The following is a 13,917-nucleotide window of genomic DNA, read 5'->3' as shown; positions in this document are numbered from 1 at the left end:
TGTGCAAATGGAATAGACAACGGATGGAAATTATTGGCAGTTATCAAGACACCCTCAATAAGGGAGTGGTTCTGCAGGTGGGGACCACAGACCACATCTCAGTACCAATGCTTTCTGGATGATGTTTTGGTTACTTTTGAATGTTGTTTGTGCTTTCACACTCATGGTAGCATGAGACGGACTCTGCAACCCACACAAGTGGCTCAGGTAGTGCAGCTCATCCAGGATGGCACATCAATGCGAGTTGTTTCAAGAAGGTTTGATGTGTCTGTCAGCGTAGTGTCCAGAGGCTGGAGGCGCTACCAGGAGACGTGAAGGGGGGGCTGTAGGATTGCAACAACCCAGCAGCCGGACCGCTACCCTCAGCCTTTGTGCAAGGAGGAACAAGAGGAGCACTGCCAGAGCCCTGCAAAATGACCTCCAGCAGGCTACAAATGTGCATGTGTCTGTACAAACGGTTAGAAACCGACTCCATGAAGATGGTCTGAGTGCCCGACGTCCACCGTTGGGGGTTGTGCTCACAGCCCAACACTGTGCAGGACGCTTGGCATTTGCCACAGAACACCAGGATTGGCAAATTTGCCACTGGCGGCCTTTGCTCTTCACAGATGAAAGCAGGTTCATGCTGAGCACATGTGACAGACGTGACAGAGTCTGGAGACCCCGTGGAGAGCAATCTGCTGCCTGCAACATCCTTCAGCATGACCCGTTTGGCAGTGGGTCAGTAATAGTGTGGGGTGGCATTTCTTTGGAGGGCCACACAGCCCTCCATGTGCTCGCCAGAGGTAGCGTGACTGCCATTAGGTACCGAGATGAGATCCTCAGCCCCCTTGTGAGACCATATGCTGGTAGGGTTGGCCCTGGGTTCCTCCTAATGCAGGACAATGCCAGACCTCATGTGGCTGGAGTGTGTCAGCAGTTCCTGCAAGATGAAGGCATTGAAGCTATGGACTGGCCCACCCGCCCAGACCTGAATCCGAATGAACACATCTGGGACATCATGTCTCACTCCATCCACCAACGTCACGTTGCACCACAGACTTTCCAGGAGTTGGCGGATGCTTTAGGGTGAGTGCACACTGAGTTTTTTGGATTTGCCTGCGGTTTCACACCTCATAATGGATGAGGTGTGAAACCGCAGCGTTTCTGCACAAAAGAATTGACATGCTGCGGATTGTAAACCGCAGCAAATCCGCGCGGAAAAATCAGCAGTATGTGCACTGCGTTTTTTTTTTTACATAGGAAAGAAAGGTACTGTACAACGCAGCAAAATCTGCTGTGGACCCGCAGAGCCAAAACCGCTGCGGATCCGCAGCAGAATCCGCAGCGTGTGCACATACCCTTAGTCCAGGTCTGGGAGGAGATCCCTCAGGAGACCATCCGCCGCCTCATCAGGAGAATACCCAGGCATTGTAGGGAGGTCATACGGGCACGTGGAGGCCACAGACACTACTGAGCATTATTTCCTTGTCTTGAGGCATTTCCACTGAAGTTGGATTAGCCTTTAATTTGATTTCCACTTTGATTTTGAGTATCATTTCACATACAGACCGCTTTGGGATATTAATTTTGACTTACTTTGATCATTTTTATTATTTATTGTTCTCAACGAATTCCACTTTGTAATGAAGATTTGCAACTGGAATATTTCATTCTGTGATATCTAGGATGTGGTATTTTAGTGTTCCCTTTATTTTTTTCAGCAGTGTATATATAAGCTTGGCCCGTGCGAAATTTTCGCACATTGGTCGACGGGGGTGCAGGCAATTTCAGAAAAAGCAAGCTGGTCAAATGTAAATGTATTTCATGAGATGATGAACACAGACAGAAATTTATATATGTAGATTGGTAATACAATAAATTGTTTTGATAAGTAGAGGCCAAAAAATGTCTTCCGGTTGAGGTGCCACCTGCAGGTCATTGTGTTTTTCTGCAGGTTTATGAAAATGAATGTTTAAACTGTATTTAGTGATAAAATCGTGAATGTGTGGTTTGTTTGGCTCTCTTCTTGCTGAAGGGAGCAAGTTTACCTTTCAAATGGTGTATCGTGTGGGGGTGGGGCAAAGTGATGAGCGAAAAAGCAGTGCATGTTTACAAATGTGTTGGTAGTGTGCTTTGGGGTACTGTGGTGCCACCTGCAGGTCATTTTTCCTTACTGCAAGCTTATGAAAATTAATGTTTAAACTGTATTTTGTGATCAAATCGTGGATGTGTGGTTTGTTTGGCTATTTTCTTGCTGAAGGGGGCAAGTTTACCTTTCAATTGGTGTATCATTTGTGTGTGTGGGTGCAGTATGAATGGGAAAACAAAGGAATCACCGAAAAACAGTGTTTAGAAATAATAGAATAGATTTTATGCTCATTACAAGCCAAAAAGCGAAACTAAGTCAATAGAGCAGCACGTCCTCACAGAATGTGTGAGCCGTCATGTACCATGCCCTTCTGCTCTGCTTTAAACCATCAGACACATTGTCTTTCCTGTAGTGTGGACTGAGTCTAGGACTGTCATGCAGCAGCATCTCATCATGTGTTTGGTTGTTTTGTTTTTTTTTTTTGTCTCCCCAGCACATAACACAATAAAATGTCAGACAGCGAGGACAGTAACTTCTCAGAGGAGGAGAGTGATAGGAGCAGCGAGGCTGAAGAGGTGGAGGACGTTGAGGTGAGATGTTCTGTCATCTGGACAATCCCTACATAGAAGGGTCCATTGACACAGTAGGCAGGTTCCTCTGCTTTGACCCCCGGTGATGTATTGTAATCTGTGGGGAAATGTGGCAATTTTTGTTGAGCAAAAAGATTCACAGGCTCTGCAGCCATGTTAGTCTGTGGTGGCGGGGCCAGGTCCCTGTGATATTGATATATTGCCCTCGGCCTACAGATTAGAAGAGAACAGGCTGTGGTCCTGCAGCTACAGACTACTACTATGGGGTCCTGCAAATTTTTTTTTCTCAATTCTACTTGCAATAAATGTTAATTTACAGCAGCACCGCCACCACATGGCAAAGCTTTGCTGGCCACACTCCTGGTCCTGCACTCCTCCAATCTTGCAATGTGCTTTTAGCATGGTAAAGCGCAGAGTTTGGGACAGCAACACCATTTTAACAGTTTTGACACTATTAAAGAGAACCTGTTAGCAGGATTTTGCTCAGTAATCTACAGGCACTATCATGTTGGCACTGTTACACTGATTAAAATGATACACAAAACCGTTTTGTGTTTCTAGTGTATTCTTTGTTTTGAAGTCTTCATTTAATGATATGCTCGCACTTCTTAGCGGGACTATAGGCAAACATACTCTGTGCTGCTCTGGTGGGGTCTCTCACGTACTCTGTGCTGCTCTGGTGGGGTCTCTCACGTACTCTGTGCTGCTCTGGTGGGGTCTCTCACGTACTCTGTGCTGCTATGGCGGGGTCTCTCTCGTACTCTGTGCTGCTGTGGCGGGGTCTCTCACGTACTCTGCTGCTGTGGCGGGGTCTCTCACGTACTCTGTGCTGCTGTGGCGGGGTCTCTTACGTACTCTGTGCTGCTGTGGCAGAGTCTTACGTACTGTGCTGCTGTGGCGGGGTCTCTCACGTACTCTGTGCTGCTGTGGCGGGGTCTCTCACGTACTCCGTGCTGCTGTGGCGGGTTCTCTAGAGGGGGCTGTGTATGTATGTATGAGTGGTTAATGTATATTAGAGAGAGAGAGATACGCACTCTCTCATCAACCACTTATACATACACAGGCCCCTCCAAGACCCAAGCAGTGCAGCAGAGAGTATGTAAACAACCCTGTCACAGCATCTTCGGGGCAATCTGTGGTTAGGACTTTTCTAGATCAGTTCACTGAGGGGTCTAGTTTCCAAAATGGTGTCACTTGTGGGGGGTTTTCACTGTTTCGGCACATCAGGGGCTCTCCAGACGCGACATGGTGTCCGCCAATTGTTCCAGGAAATTTTGTATTAAAAAAGTCAAGCGGCGCTCCTTCCCTTCCAAGCTCTGCAGTGCGCCCTAAAGTTTTTTTTTTTTCAACAAAACAAATTTTAGGGTCCATTTTTTCCTGTTACCCTTGTCAAATTTGAAAAAAAAAAAATATGATCTGAAGTAGTTTTTTGTGTGGGAAAAAAAAAATTAAATGTTCCTTTTTTTTCCACATTCCAAAAATTCCTGTGAAGTACCTGAAGGGTTAATATACTTCTTGAATGTGGTTTTGATCAGCTTGAGGGTGCAGTTTTTAGAATGGTATCACTTTTGGGTATTTTCTATCATATTGACCCCTCAAAATGACTTAAAATGTGATTTGGTCCCTAAAAAATGGTTTTATTTTTGTTGGTAAAATGAGAAATTGCTGGTCAACTTTTAACCCTTATAACTTCCTAACAAAAAAAAATTGTTTAAAAAATTGTGCTGATGTAAACTAGACATGTGGGAAATGTTATTTATTAACTATTTTGTGTGACATATTTCTATGATTTAAGGGCATGAAACTTCAAAAATGGAAATTTTCAAAATTTTTGCAAAATTTCAGTTTTTTTGACAAATAAATGCAAGTCCTATCAAATAAATTTTACCACTATCATAAAGTATAGAGTTGAGCGACTTTGGTCGGATCGGGTTTCGTGAAACCCAACTGAAATGTCATCCACTCAATGCTGACTTTTATTCCCCATTGACTTGCATTGGGGTCGGGTTTCGGACGAAACTCCGACTTTTTTTGCCCTAGTCGGACCAGATTCATCTGACCCAAATTTTTTTTCAGTTGGGTTTCACGAAACCCGATCCGACCATAGTCGCTCAACTCTAATAAAGTACAATATGTCATTAAAAAGCCTTCTCAGAATCAGTGGGATACGTTGAAGCGTTCCAACCTCATAAAGTGACAGTGGTCAGAATTTTAAAAATTGGCCTGGTCATTAACGTGCAAAGTCCCCCCAATAGCCATATGATTTTTGTGAGTAGGTGCCTGACACTGTAACATTCCCATGTAATTATTTGTGCCTTCATGCAGTTTTGCATTAAACATTACACAAAAATAAAAGTTCACGAAGTGCACAGTTCATACGTGTTTTGACATCAGTACGTAGGTATTTTGTTGTTTTTTTGGTATCTATACACCATCAGGAAGCCGATGAAAGGGTTAGTCCGGTTGCAAGCGAGAAAGGCGAAGAAGCAGAGGAAGAAGAGGTAGAAGAAGACGAGGATGAGTACGATGAAGAGGAAGAAGAGGAGGATGACGACGACCGTCCAAGAAAGAAACCAAGACATGGGGGATTTATCCTGGATGAAGCCGGTATGATTAAATATGTATGTGCAATCCTTGCAGCCTGAGATGTACTTCTAGGAGACTGACTTAGACGCCTTCTTTCTACACAGATGTTGATGATGAGTATGAAGACGAAGATCAGTGGGAAGATGGAGCAGAAGACATTCTGGAGAAAGGTACTTTCTGGGACGCTCTTCCAAGTCTCCTCTTAGCCGTGCCTACAATCGACTGCATTGTGCAAACTTGTGTATGCTGAATGTGGTGTAGAAAGACTGTGTGTGTAGTCACAACTTGGTCCAGCTGCCACATGAGTGACTGGAGTGCCTGTAAAATGCCCCTGTGGGTGATTGGGTCCTGGTGTGAGTGTCTCATGGGAATATTCACTCAGTCCTGTCATCCTTATAATGATTTACACTGGTTTGGGGCCATTTTACAGATTATATTAGAGATTTTACACACTAATGTCAGACTTAGCCCCAGTTTAAACTTAAATAAGACTTTGCGGAGTCATTAGCTTCATGCACACATTATGGCAGCTTGTACTAAAGGTGTCTCAACACCAGGTCATTCTTTGAGTCTTCAATTTGAGTACAAGTTTGGTTCCTCAAAGATCTGTAAAATCAAGTTGTCTATCCACGGGGTCTGAGCACTTGGCAGCTCATCGATCAGAAGAACAAGGGACCTTTTATCTCCCTTCCAATGGAGCTAGTGATCATGACTTGACTGCCACTCTGTTCATTTCTTGTGGTCTGCCGAGTGTTATGCTAGGCCTTTTCTGGAACAACGGTTGGTTTGGAGAGTCGCAGGATGCCATGATTCATGCCGGTGTAATGCTTGTTTGCTTTCCTTGTATCATTGACTGGTTAGTTACAGATAGACATTGTTGCCCATTGTGAGCTGCAGTATCTTGATCTGTTGATGACTGAATCCTGTTGGTGGGGGAGTGTCTGACTTTTGGGGTCATGGCTCAGTTGCTTTTTTTTTTACCTTTTATTTTCAATATGTTAGGTCTTTTATCACTCAGTTTATCTTCTAATTCCTTGCATGCCTTCTCTCAGTGTCTGGTAATGATTCTCTCTTCTTGTTGTGTGTCGTGTTGTACAATGTACTGTGTGCGCCCTTGTGATGTGTCCTCCCTGCATTGTGTTCATGCTGGAAATCGGACGCCGTGGTAAAGTCTATTTATCCCACCCAGCGGAGTGGACAGACCCCAGTTGTGGACTTTACCAGGCACCATAAGAATGCAGAGCTCCACCAAACATCTGTCTCTATAACTTCATTGCGGTTTCTCTTTCCCCTTAATTATTTTATCTGACCTTCCCTCTTCTAGTGGCAGATATGGAAGCGGTTGGCTCCAGCAATGACCGACATCCAGTGCAAAACAAGTCATTATTGAAGGATTATTCTCATGCATTGCAAAGTTCTTCTAAAAACGAGCCACTTTGCAATTTACAGTACGTTAGTGAAAATTTTCAATCTTTTTTTTTCCCACGTCCATGATTAAAGTTGTTGTCCACTTAAAACAAGAACAGAAACTCGCTTACTAGATCTTACTACTGCCTGTGTTTCCTGCCAGTTCCTTCACTTCTTTTTTTTTTTTTTTTGGCGGCAACTGAATGGCTGCAGTCTTGATTTTTTTGTTAAAGCCAGAAGAAGACTGACTTTTATAACATGAAGGCTGCAGGCAGTCACGTGACATCCTCCGCCGGAAAAGGAAGTAAAGACACCGACGGGTATCACAGGCAACGGTGGGTATCTATTATTTAAATACCCCCTCTCAGTTCACCATTTTTAGTATAATGTGTAGTGGACAGCCCTTTTAATGTAGATCTGACTAAAGCCTCACGCTGAGCCATCAGGAGAGCCACCATTTGGTTGTACTCCTGCAGACGTCCCTAGACACCCATGTAACTGAGAAGTCTGGATGACCGAGAGCCGCACTCAAAGTTACAGTTTAAGGTTTTGGTGAGGGTTCTCCTTTCCTTCGGACAAGTCTAATTCCTGTGTGTGAGATTAGTGACGTGCGCTGTCCTCTCACCCGTTGTGTGGCGTCCATTGAGCTGACCAGTGCTGATCCCTGTGTGTCCTGTATGTGACTGCGCCGTGTGAGGTTTCCGTGTAGTTGGTGGGTGTCGTGGTCAGCAGAGCTGCCTCCTTCCTCCACCCCCTTAGTACAGGGCCATACAGTGGGGTCTCGTACATTACAGCCCAGGCTACAGCATTGTTTCTGTTTGCACGTGATATCTTTTGTAATAAATGTCTTCCATTGCTTTCGCTCCCACCCCTCACATTAGGTCCCGCTTCTGACTCCCTTCCATGCTGCAGCTTTTGCCACATATTTTTAATTTTTCCCTTTCCCCTCCCCATTTTCCGGTCCTTCATCTCCGTCTCGTGGTTGATTTTGCCGCTATGTTTTGCACCATTAATGTCTTGGCTTCATCATCGATCACAGCAGAAGAAATTGAAGGTAAGCGTTCACATCATGGTCACCAACCATTTTTGATCAGCTACGCTAGGGGATGACTGTGGTGGGGTGCTATATATTACATTTTAAAGGGGTTGTCTGGTCACAAGATATCTATGAGTTATCCTTGGGGATAGGTCATCAATATCATATCGTTCTGGGACGGACATCTGTTGCTGTCACTATTCAGAGGTGCGCGGTGTCCATGACATTACGACCACCTCCCACCACTCATGTCCTATTCTAATAAACAGGACAACTGCACAATATGTCCTGACGACTCCAGATACCCTCTTTAAGGTCCAGAACTTTGTGCTAAATATACATTTTGTAGGTTAGCAAGAAGTAGACGACAGGAGGCAAAATGGCTGCAGGATCCGACCACGCAGAGTTTTTGCCTTTTACCATGGAGGCATTCAATTATTTATTTTTTTATATACTTGTGAATATTTAATGAAAACGTGGCCTAATTTGTTTTTCTTGCAAAAAGCCTTTAAAAAAACTTTTGTCTTCCTCCTTATACAAACCTGCTTGTCTATTGTAACAGACTAAAGCTTTGAGTAGTCTGATCCTGACATCACATTCCCTCCCATCTGTCCTCTGAAGAAAGTATGTGGCTGCAAAATTACACTGTGTTCTGTTACCATGGAGATATATAGTCTGCATATTAGCTGTAAACAAAAAAAAAAAAAAAAGTTTTCTGGAGCTTTTTAATTAAAACCTAATATACATAGTTGCTTCACTTTAGATTTGTTGTGACAGCGGGAAATAAAAAAAAAAAAAGAATTGGTTTAGAAAGATGGACATAGCCTTAAAGGGCGTTACCGCATTGACTACTTTTTTTTTACTTTTTTGACCTGTCAATGGGGAGAATCATGAAAGTAATTTAGGTTTACCTCAACTTTGCCGGTAATGAGGGGATCCCTAAATGTCCATCCTCAGCAGAGGAGAGACGGCGCATGCGGGTCCTGCTCTCTGGCTGAGAACGAGGATTTGTGGTGGTCCTTCATTCTTGGTAACAGTAGTGAGGTCACCTTTTTAAGATTTGTCACATTGATGATTGGTCTTAAAAGTACAAAATTAGTGTTTATTTCCTTGTAGAATGGACACTGTGTGGGTGCTTTATACGGTAATCTTACATAAAACCCTTCTGTTCCTGCAGCGTCCAACATTGACAATGTCGTCCTGGATGAGGATCGCTCCGGGGCCAGACGTCTCCAGAATCTGTGGCGGTGAGTCGCGTCATCTCTACACTTCTCCAGCAATACATGATATCTGGGGTTTTCTCATTTGAAACTGTGCAAATATCTTCTTTCTTCACAGAGACCAAAGAGAAGAGGAGCTGGGGGAATATTACATGAAGAAATATGCCAAGTCCTCCATGGGGGAGCAGTGAGTTATAACTTCATTATATTAGTGCAAAGGAATATCCCTAATCCATGTGCAAATATCTAATTCTCCCATTTTCTCCCAGTATATATGGCGGCTCGGATGAACTTTCAGATGACATCACCCAACAGCAGCTTCTTCCTGGAGTCAAGTAAGTCACATACAAGCCTCCTCTGCAGTCCTGGGGGGGTAGTTTGTTTGGTTTCCTGCATTTGTAATAATTTATATGTGTCTCCACTTTTGATGTCTCTGTCCTGGCAGGCTGGGAGTTGTAGTGTGGCCAGTTTGGGGGCCTGTAGTAGTGAAAAGATAATTGTTATTAATGTTACCTCCTTTTTTCCTTTTCCAGAGATCCCAATTTGTGGACAGTGAAATGTAAGGTGAGTCTGGTGGAAGGTTTCGCTCTCGGTGATGATAGGACAGTCGCATAGTTAGGAGTCGTCGCTTTACATCCTAGACAATGAAAGGGACCTGTACACTATAACCTGCAAATATGGGGATAATCTTCAGGTTAGGCTAGTTTCACACTAGCGTTTAAACGACGCGCGCACGGCGCCGCTAAGCCACGCCCCCTGCCGGCTCCCTGCCCGCCCCTTCCTGTTATCGCCTCTTCCGAGCGCAGAGGGCTGCATGCGTTATGCGCACCCTATCTTTAGCATAGGGTGCGCAGGCCATGCGCAACTATGAATATAGCGTGCGCTGCGCATTTTTGAATGTGCGCCGTGCGCGCAAAAATGCAACATGCTGCGTTCGGCGCGCACGGCGCACCTCCAAAAATGCCGATCGCTGTACTGAAAACCTGGCTGCCGAGATTAGCTAGTGAGTAAACAGTAAGCGGCTACTGTAAGCACACACTGGCACACTGAGTGACCGCCATCACTGCCCAGAAAGCTGTCAGTCAATGCACCTGGGCGTTACACAGATGCCACTTACTGTATACTGAGCAGTCACTGAACTTTTTATTTAGTTCTGGCACTTATAGAAGTGAGCAAATTGATTTGTAGGACACTGGTCCGGCTTTCATATCAGTAGTCCACATAATGTCTGTCTCGTCAGGGCTACTGATCAGAAGAGGCACCAGGGATGAGGGGTATCACGGCTTCTATCCTACAGTGGACTAGTCGTGTAGCCTATGCACCTGTGAATCAATTCACCTCTCTAGTCATTGGCTTTATTGCAACAGATATTTATGTTAGATGTTTATTGCACTTAGTTTAAGTCCAACTTTTAGTAGATGAAATGGACTGTATGGTCCTAATTGCTGCTCAGTATGAAGGCGTCTGCATCAGCATTCCATGTCAGTGAATGGGACTGTTGCTTTGCCCTGCAAATTGGACAGCCGAGGGTATTGTTGTGAAGAAGTCACAGCCCATTCATTGTAGTGATGGTGGTGATCGCAGAGAGATGCCATCAGTTTTTATTATTGTGGGAAGACTCTTGATTAGAGCATAAGTTATATAGGATCATTGTATGTGACTTTTTGCTGAATATTTTTCTTTGCAGATTGGAGAAGAACGTGCTACCGCCATTGCTCTGATGAGGAAATTCATTGCCTACCAGTTCACAGATGCAGTAAGTGTGACCAGTTTATCACCGTGTACTCACCTCCACATTATCTTTTTATACCTTTTCTTCTCCCTTAAAAATTTCCTTTACTAATATTTATATCACTTGTCTACAGCCACTTCAGATCAAATCTGTGGTCGCCCCGGAGCACGTGAAGGGTTACATCTACGTTGAGGCGTACAAGCAAACTCACGTCAAACAAGCCATTGAGGGAGTAGGAAACCTGCGCATGGGCTACTGGAACCAGCAGATGGTGCCCATCAAAGAAATGACCGACGTCCTAAAGGTGGTAAAAGAAGTCACAAACCTCAAGCCCAAGTCTTGGGTCCGGCTCAAGAGGGGCATCTACAAGGATGATATTGCTCAGGTAAGAACAAACATAAAACCAAACCGAAGGCGGTGTGACGAAAGGCAGACTCGTGTCTGTGAGATTTGTCGTTCACCTTCAAACACCTTTTAGCCATTTGTGGCAACGTTCCTACAACCCCTTTACACAAACCAATTAAAATATATATAATTGTCCTATGCTGTATGCTAATGCAAGCCAAGCGGTTCCATGGGCATTTCCCAGACCCCATCTATGCCCACAATCGGCACCCTCCACCTTTGATTGATGAGGATGATGTCTCCTACATTGTCCATATAGCTTGCCCAGTGCATGGGAGAGAGAATTACACCTGCACAGGAGCAAGATCTATACGAGCTTCTGGATTACACCCAGGAGGATTATTGGAACCGAGTGGTGACAAGCACAGTCTTGATTTGCCCCTCGGACCGCTCGGAGGCCAGTAGTTTACAGTGTGGGACAATTATAAAAGACGTTTTATGAGGTGTGCAGGGGAACTAGCTTTATATAGCGCGCTGGATGTTGCATAAGGCCATCATTTAAAGAACTAATTAAAGGGGTTTTCGATTTCCTAAAATTTATACCACTAGTCCGGTGCATGTAAAGCTGAATTACTCCTCTTTCTAGGTGGATTATGTGGAGCCCAGTCAGAATACAATCTCTCTCAAAATGATTCCCAGAATCGACTACGACCGGATCAAGGAACGAATGAGTTTGGTATGTGATGGTGACCATCAATTTCCGTTCTCACCGTTCATTAACTTTTCTGACCACCTTCACCCAAATGATCTCTGATGTTATCGAATTGGCTTTTCATTTCTCATTCTTAAAAACTCAACAATATATTTGTATTTCTTCAAAATATAGAAAGACTGGTTTGCCAAGAGGAAGAAGTTTCGCAGACCTCCGCAGAGGCTTTTTGATACAGAGAAGATCAGGTAAGAGCTTCCTACACAGTGTCCAATTTTATTTCTGTTCTTGTAATATTTCTCAGCGCTGACTGGTGATCCCCTCATCTGCATAGGTCTCTTGGGGGAGATGTCTCATCAGATGGAGATTTTCTCATTTTCGAGGGTAATCGTTACAGTCGCAAAGGTTTCCTCTTCAAGAGCTTCGCAATGTCCGCTGTGGTAAGTGGACGATCTGATATGTGAGGCATAAGACCATCCTTTAGAAATTTATATGGGAGGTATAACTTACATTTCTTTTTTTTTTTCATAGATCACAGAAGGAGTGAAGCCGACTCTGTCCGAATTGGAAAAGTTTGAAGATCAACCAGAAGGGGTGGACCTGGAGGTGGTGACGGAGTCTACAGGTAAGGGTGGCTTGGAGTTGTAAAATATTAAGAATTACTAGGATATAGGTCTTAAGTACACAGCACAGCTCTACATTTTCAGTCCCATATTGTTTGGTAGGAGGGACAGCGTGTGTACTCGACCCCCTAATTCTTTCAAACTCATGTTTTAGGGAAATCAATCCTATCCTGTAAACCAGTGTTCCCCAACTCCAGTCCTCGAACCACCACAGATCAAGCTTTCAGGATTTCCTTTGTATTACCCTGGTGACCATTCCATTCTCCATGCAATAATAAGGAAATTTTGGAAACATCTGTTGGTGGCTCTTAAGGACTATAGTTGTGGATCGCTGCTGTAGAACATACCGTGGTATACAGAGCTTTCCTTATAGTCTTACATAGTTTGCTTTAGGACTTTTCCACATCTATCGAATTACTCCAGAATGGATGCCCTGGTCGTTAGGTCGACAGGGTCCTACAAACCCACAGAGAAGTCATTATTACAAAGTACAAAGTCTATATATCGTGCCCTGATCTGCATATTAATTGTAATTTTCCCGTAGGCCACACTATAGTTACCTTTCTTAAGAAACCGATTTGTCCCATTTTCTTACAGGGAAGGAGCGAGAACATAGCCTGCAGCCCGGAGACAACGTGGAAGTTTGTGAGGGAGAGTTGATAAATCTGCAGGGTAAAATTCTCAGTGTGGACGGAAACAAGATTACGATCCTGCCCAAGCATGAGGACCTCAAGGTGACTTTTCCTTTAAGAGCCTATACAGTTTTCTGTACATGGCTTTCCTTTAGGGAATCTGTGCTGCGGTTGGCGAACTAGTGACTAACATTGTGATTTACATAAAGTGCTCATCCCCTGATCCTCAACTCCAAAGGGCGTTCATAACCGTACATGTCTTCTAATAGGACATGTTGGAATTCCCGGCTAATGAGTTGAGAAAATACTTCCGAATGGGGGACCATGTCAAAGTGATCGCAGGACGCTATGAGGGGGACACAGGTCTGGTTGTTAGAGTTGAAGAAAACTTCGTCATCCTCTTCTCTGATCTCACTATGCACGAGGTGACAACAGTTTTGTTGGATTTTTCTGGATTCTAGTTTCATTGAACAAATAACTTTGCTGTTAAGTTTACTAACTTTTCTCACCTCCCATAACAGTTAAAGGTCCTTCCTCGAGACTTGCAGCTTTGTTCAGAAACTGCTTCAGGAGTCGATGTTGGTGGACAGCATGAATGGGGGGAGTTGGTGCAGCTGGACCCACAGACGGTGGGAGTTATTGTCCGTTTGGAGAGGGAGACCTTTCAGGTTAGCGTCCCTAGATTGAAGCTTCTCCCTTGACTCGGTATATAGTGCAAATAATAAATCCATAGCCTCTTGTGTATTTGTGCCATTGTATGGGCACTTGTATCTCCCAGCCCTAATGTAATCTGGCCTTTTTTGTTTATTTGAAGGTCTTGAACATGCACGGTAAGGTGATCACCGTCCGACACCAAACCGTCAACAGGAAGAAGGACAATCGCTTTGCTGTTGCTCTAGACTCTGAAGAGAATAACATTCACGTCAAAGATATAGTGAAGGTCATAGATGGACCGCATTCGGTGAG

At 44.2% G+C, this 13,917-nt stretch overlaps 1 protein-coding gene across 2 annotated transcripts in view; it reads left to right on the top strand.

The window, feature by feature from the left end:
* The window catches only part of SUPT5H (SPT5 homolog, DSIF elongation factor subunit), a 32,960-nt gene that overhangs the window by 13,803 nt on the left and 5,240 nt on the right, over window positions 1-13,917 (top strand). Inside the window, exons 2-19 of one of the 2 annotated variants that reach the window (XM_073549014.1) lie at window positions 2,565-2,661; window positions 5,100-5,268; window positions 5,352-5,417; window positions 7,694-7,708; window positions 8,868-8,937; window positions 9,029-9,097; window positions 9,180-9,245; window positions 9,444-9,474; window positions 10,598-10,666; window positions 10,776-11,027; window positions 11,634-11,723; window positions 11,874-11,944; window positions 12,031-12,136; window positions 12,228-12,321; window positions 12,917-13,053; window positions 13,221-13,376; window positions 13,473-13,619; window positions 13,766-13,912. In XM_073549014.1, coding sequence (XP_073405115.1) covers window positions 2,581-2,661; window positions 5,100-5,268; window positions 5,352-5,417; window positions 7,694-7,708; window positions 8,868-8,937; window positions 9,029-9,097; window positions 9,180-9,245; window positions 9,444-9,474; window positions 10,598-10,666; window positions 10,776-11,027; window positions 11,634-11,723; window positions 11,874-11,944; window positions 12,031-12,136; window positions 12,228-12,321; window positions 12,917-13,053; window positions 13,221-13,376; window positions 13,473-13,619; window positions 13,766-13,912 — 1,836 coding nt within the window. In that variant the 5' untranslated portion in view covers window positions 2,565-2,580. The remainder of the gene's footprint in view (window positions 1-2,564; window positions 2,662-5,099; window positions 5,269-5,351; window positions 5,418-7,693; window positions 7,709-8,867; window positions 8,938-9,028; window positions 9,098-9,179; window positions 9,246-9,443; window positions 9,475-10,597; window positions 10,667-10,775; window positions 11,028-11,633; window positions 11,724-11,873; window positions 11,945-12,030; window positions 12,137-12,227; window positions 12,322-12,916; window positions 13,054-13,220; window positions 13,377-13,472; window positions 13,620-13,765; window positions 13,913-13,917) is intronic. The other variant, XM_073549016.1, reaches the window with a different exon arrangement.

The sequence above is a fragment of the Dendrobates tinctorius genome, unplaced genomic scaffold (assembly GCF_039654945.1).
Source record: "Dendrobates tinctorius isolate UK_male_01 unplaced genomic scaffold, ASM3965494v1 ptg000158l, whole genome shotgun sequence".
Classification (NCBI taxonomy): domain Eukaryota; kingdom Metazoa; phylum Chordata; class Amphibia; order Anura; family Dendrobatidae; genus Dendrobates; species Dendrobates tinctorius.
The sequence above is the reverse complement of the archived record's forward strand: the minus strand, read 5'-3'. Positions and strand labels throughout refer to the sequence as shown.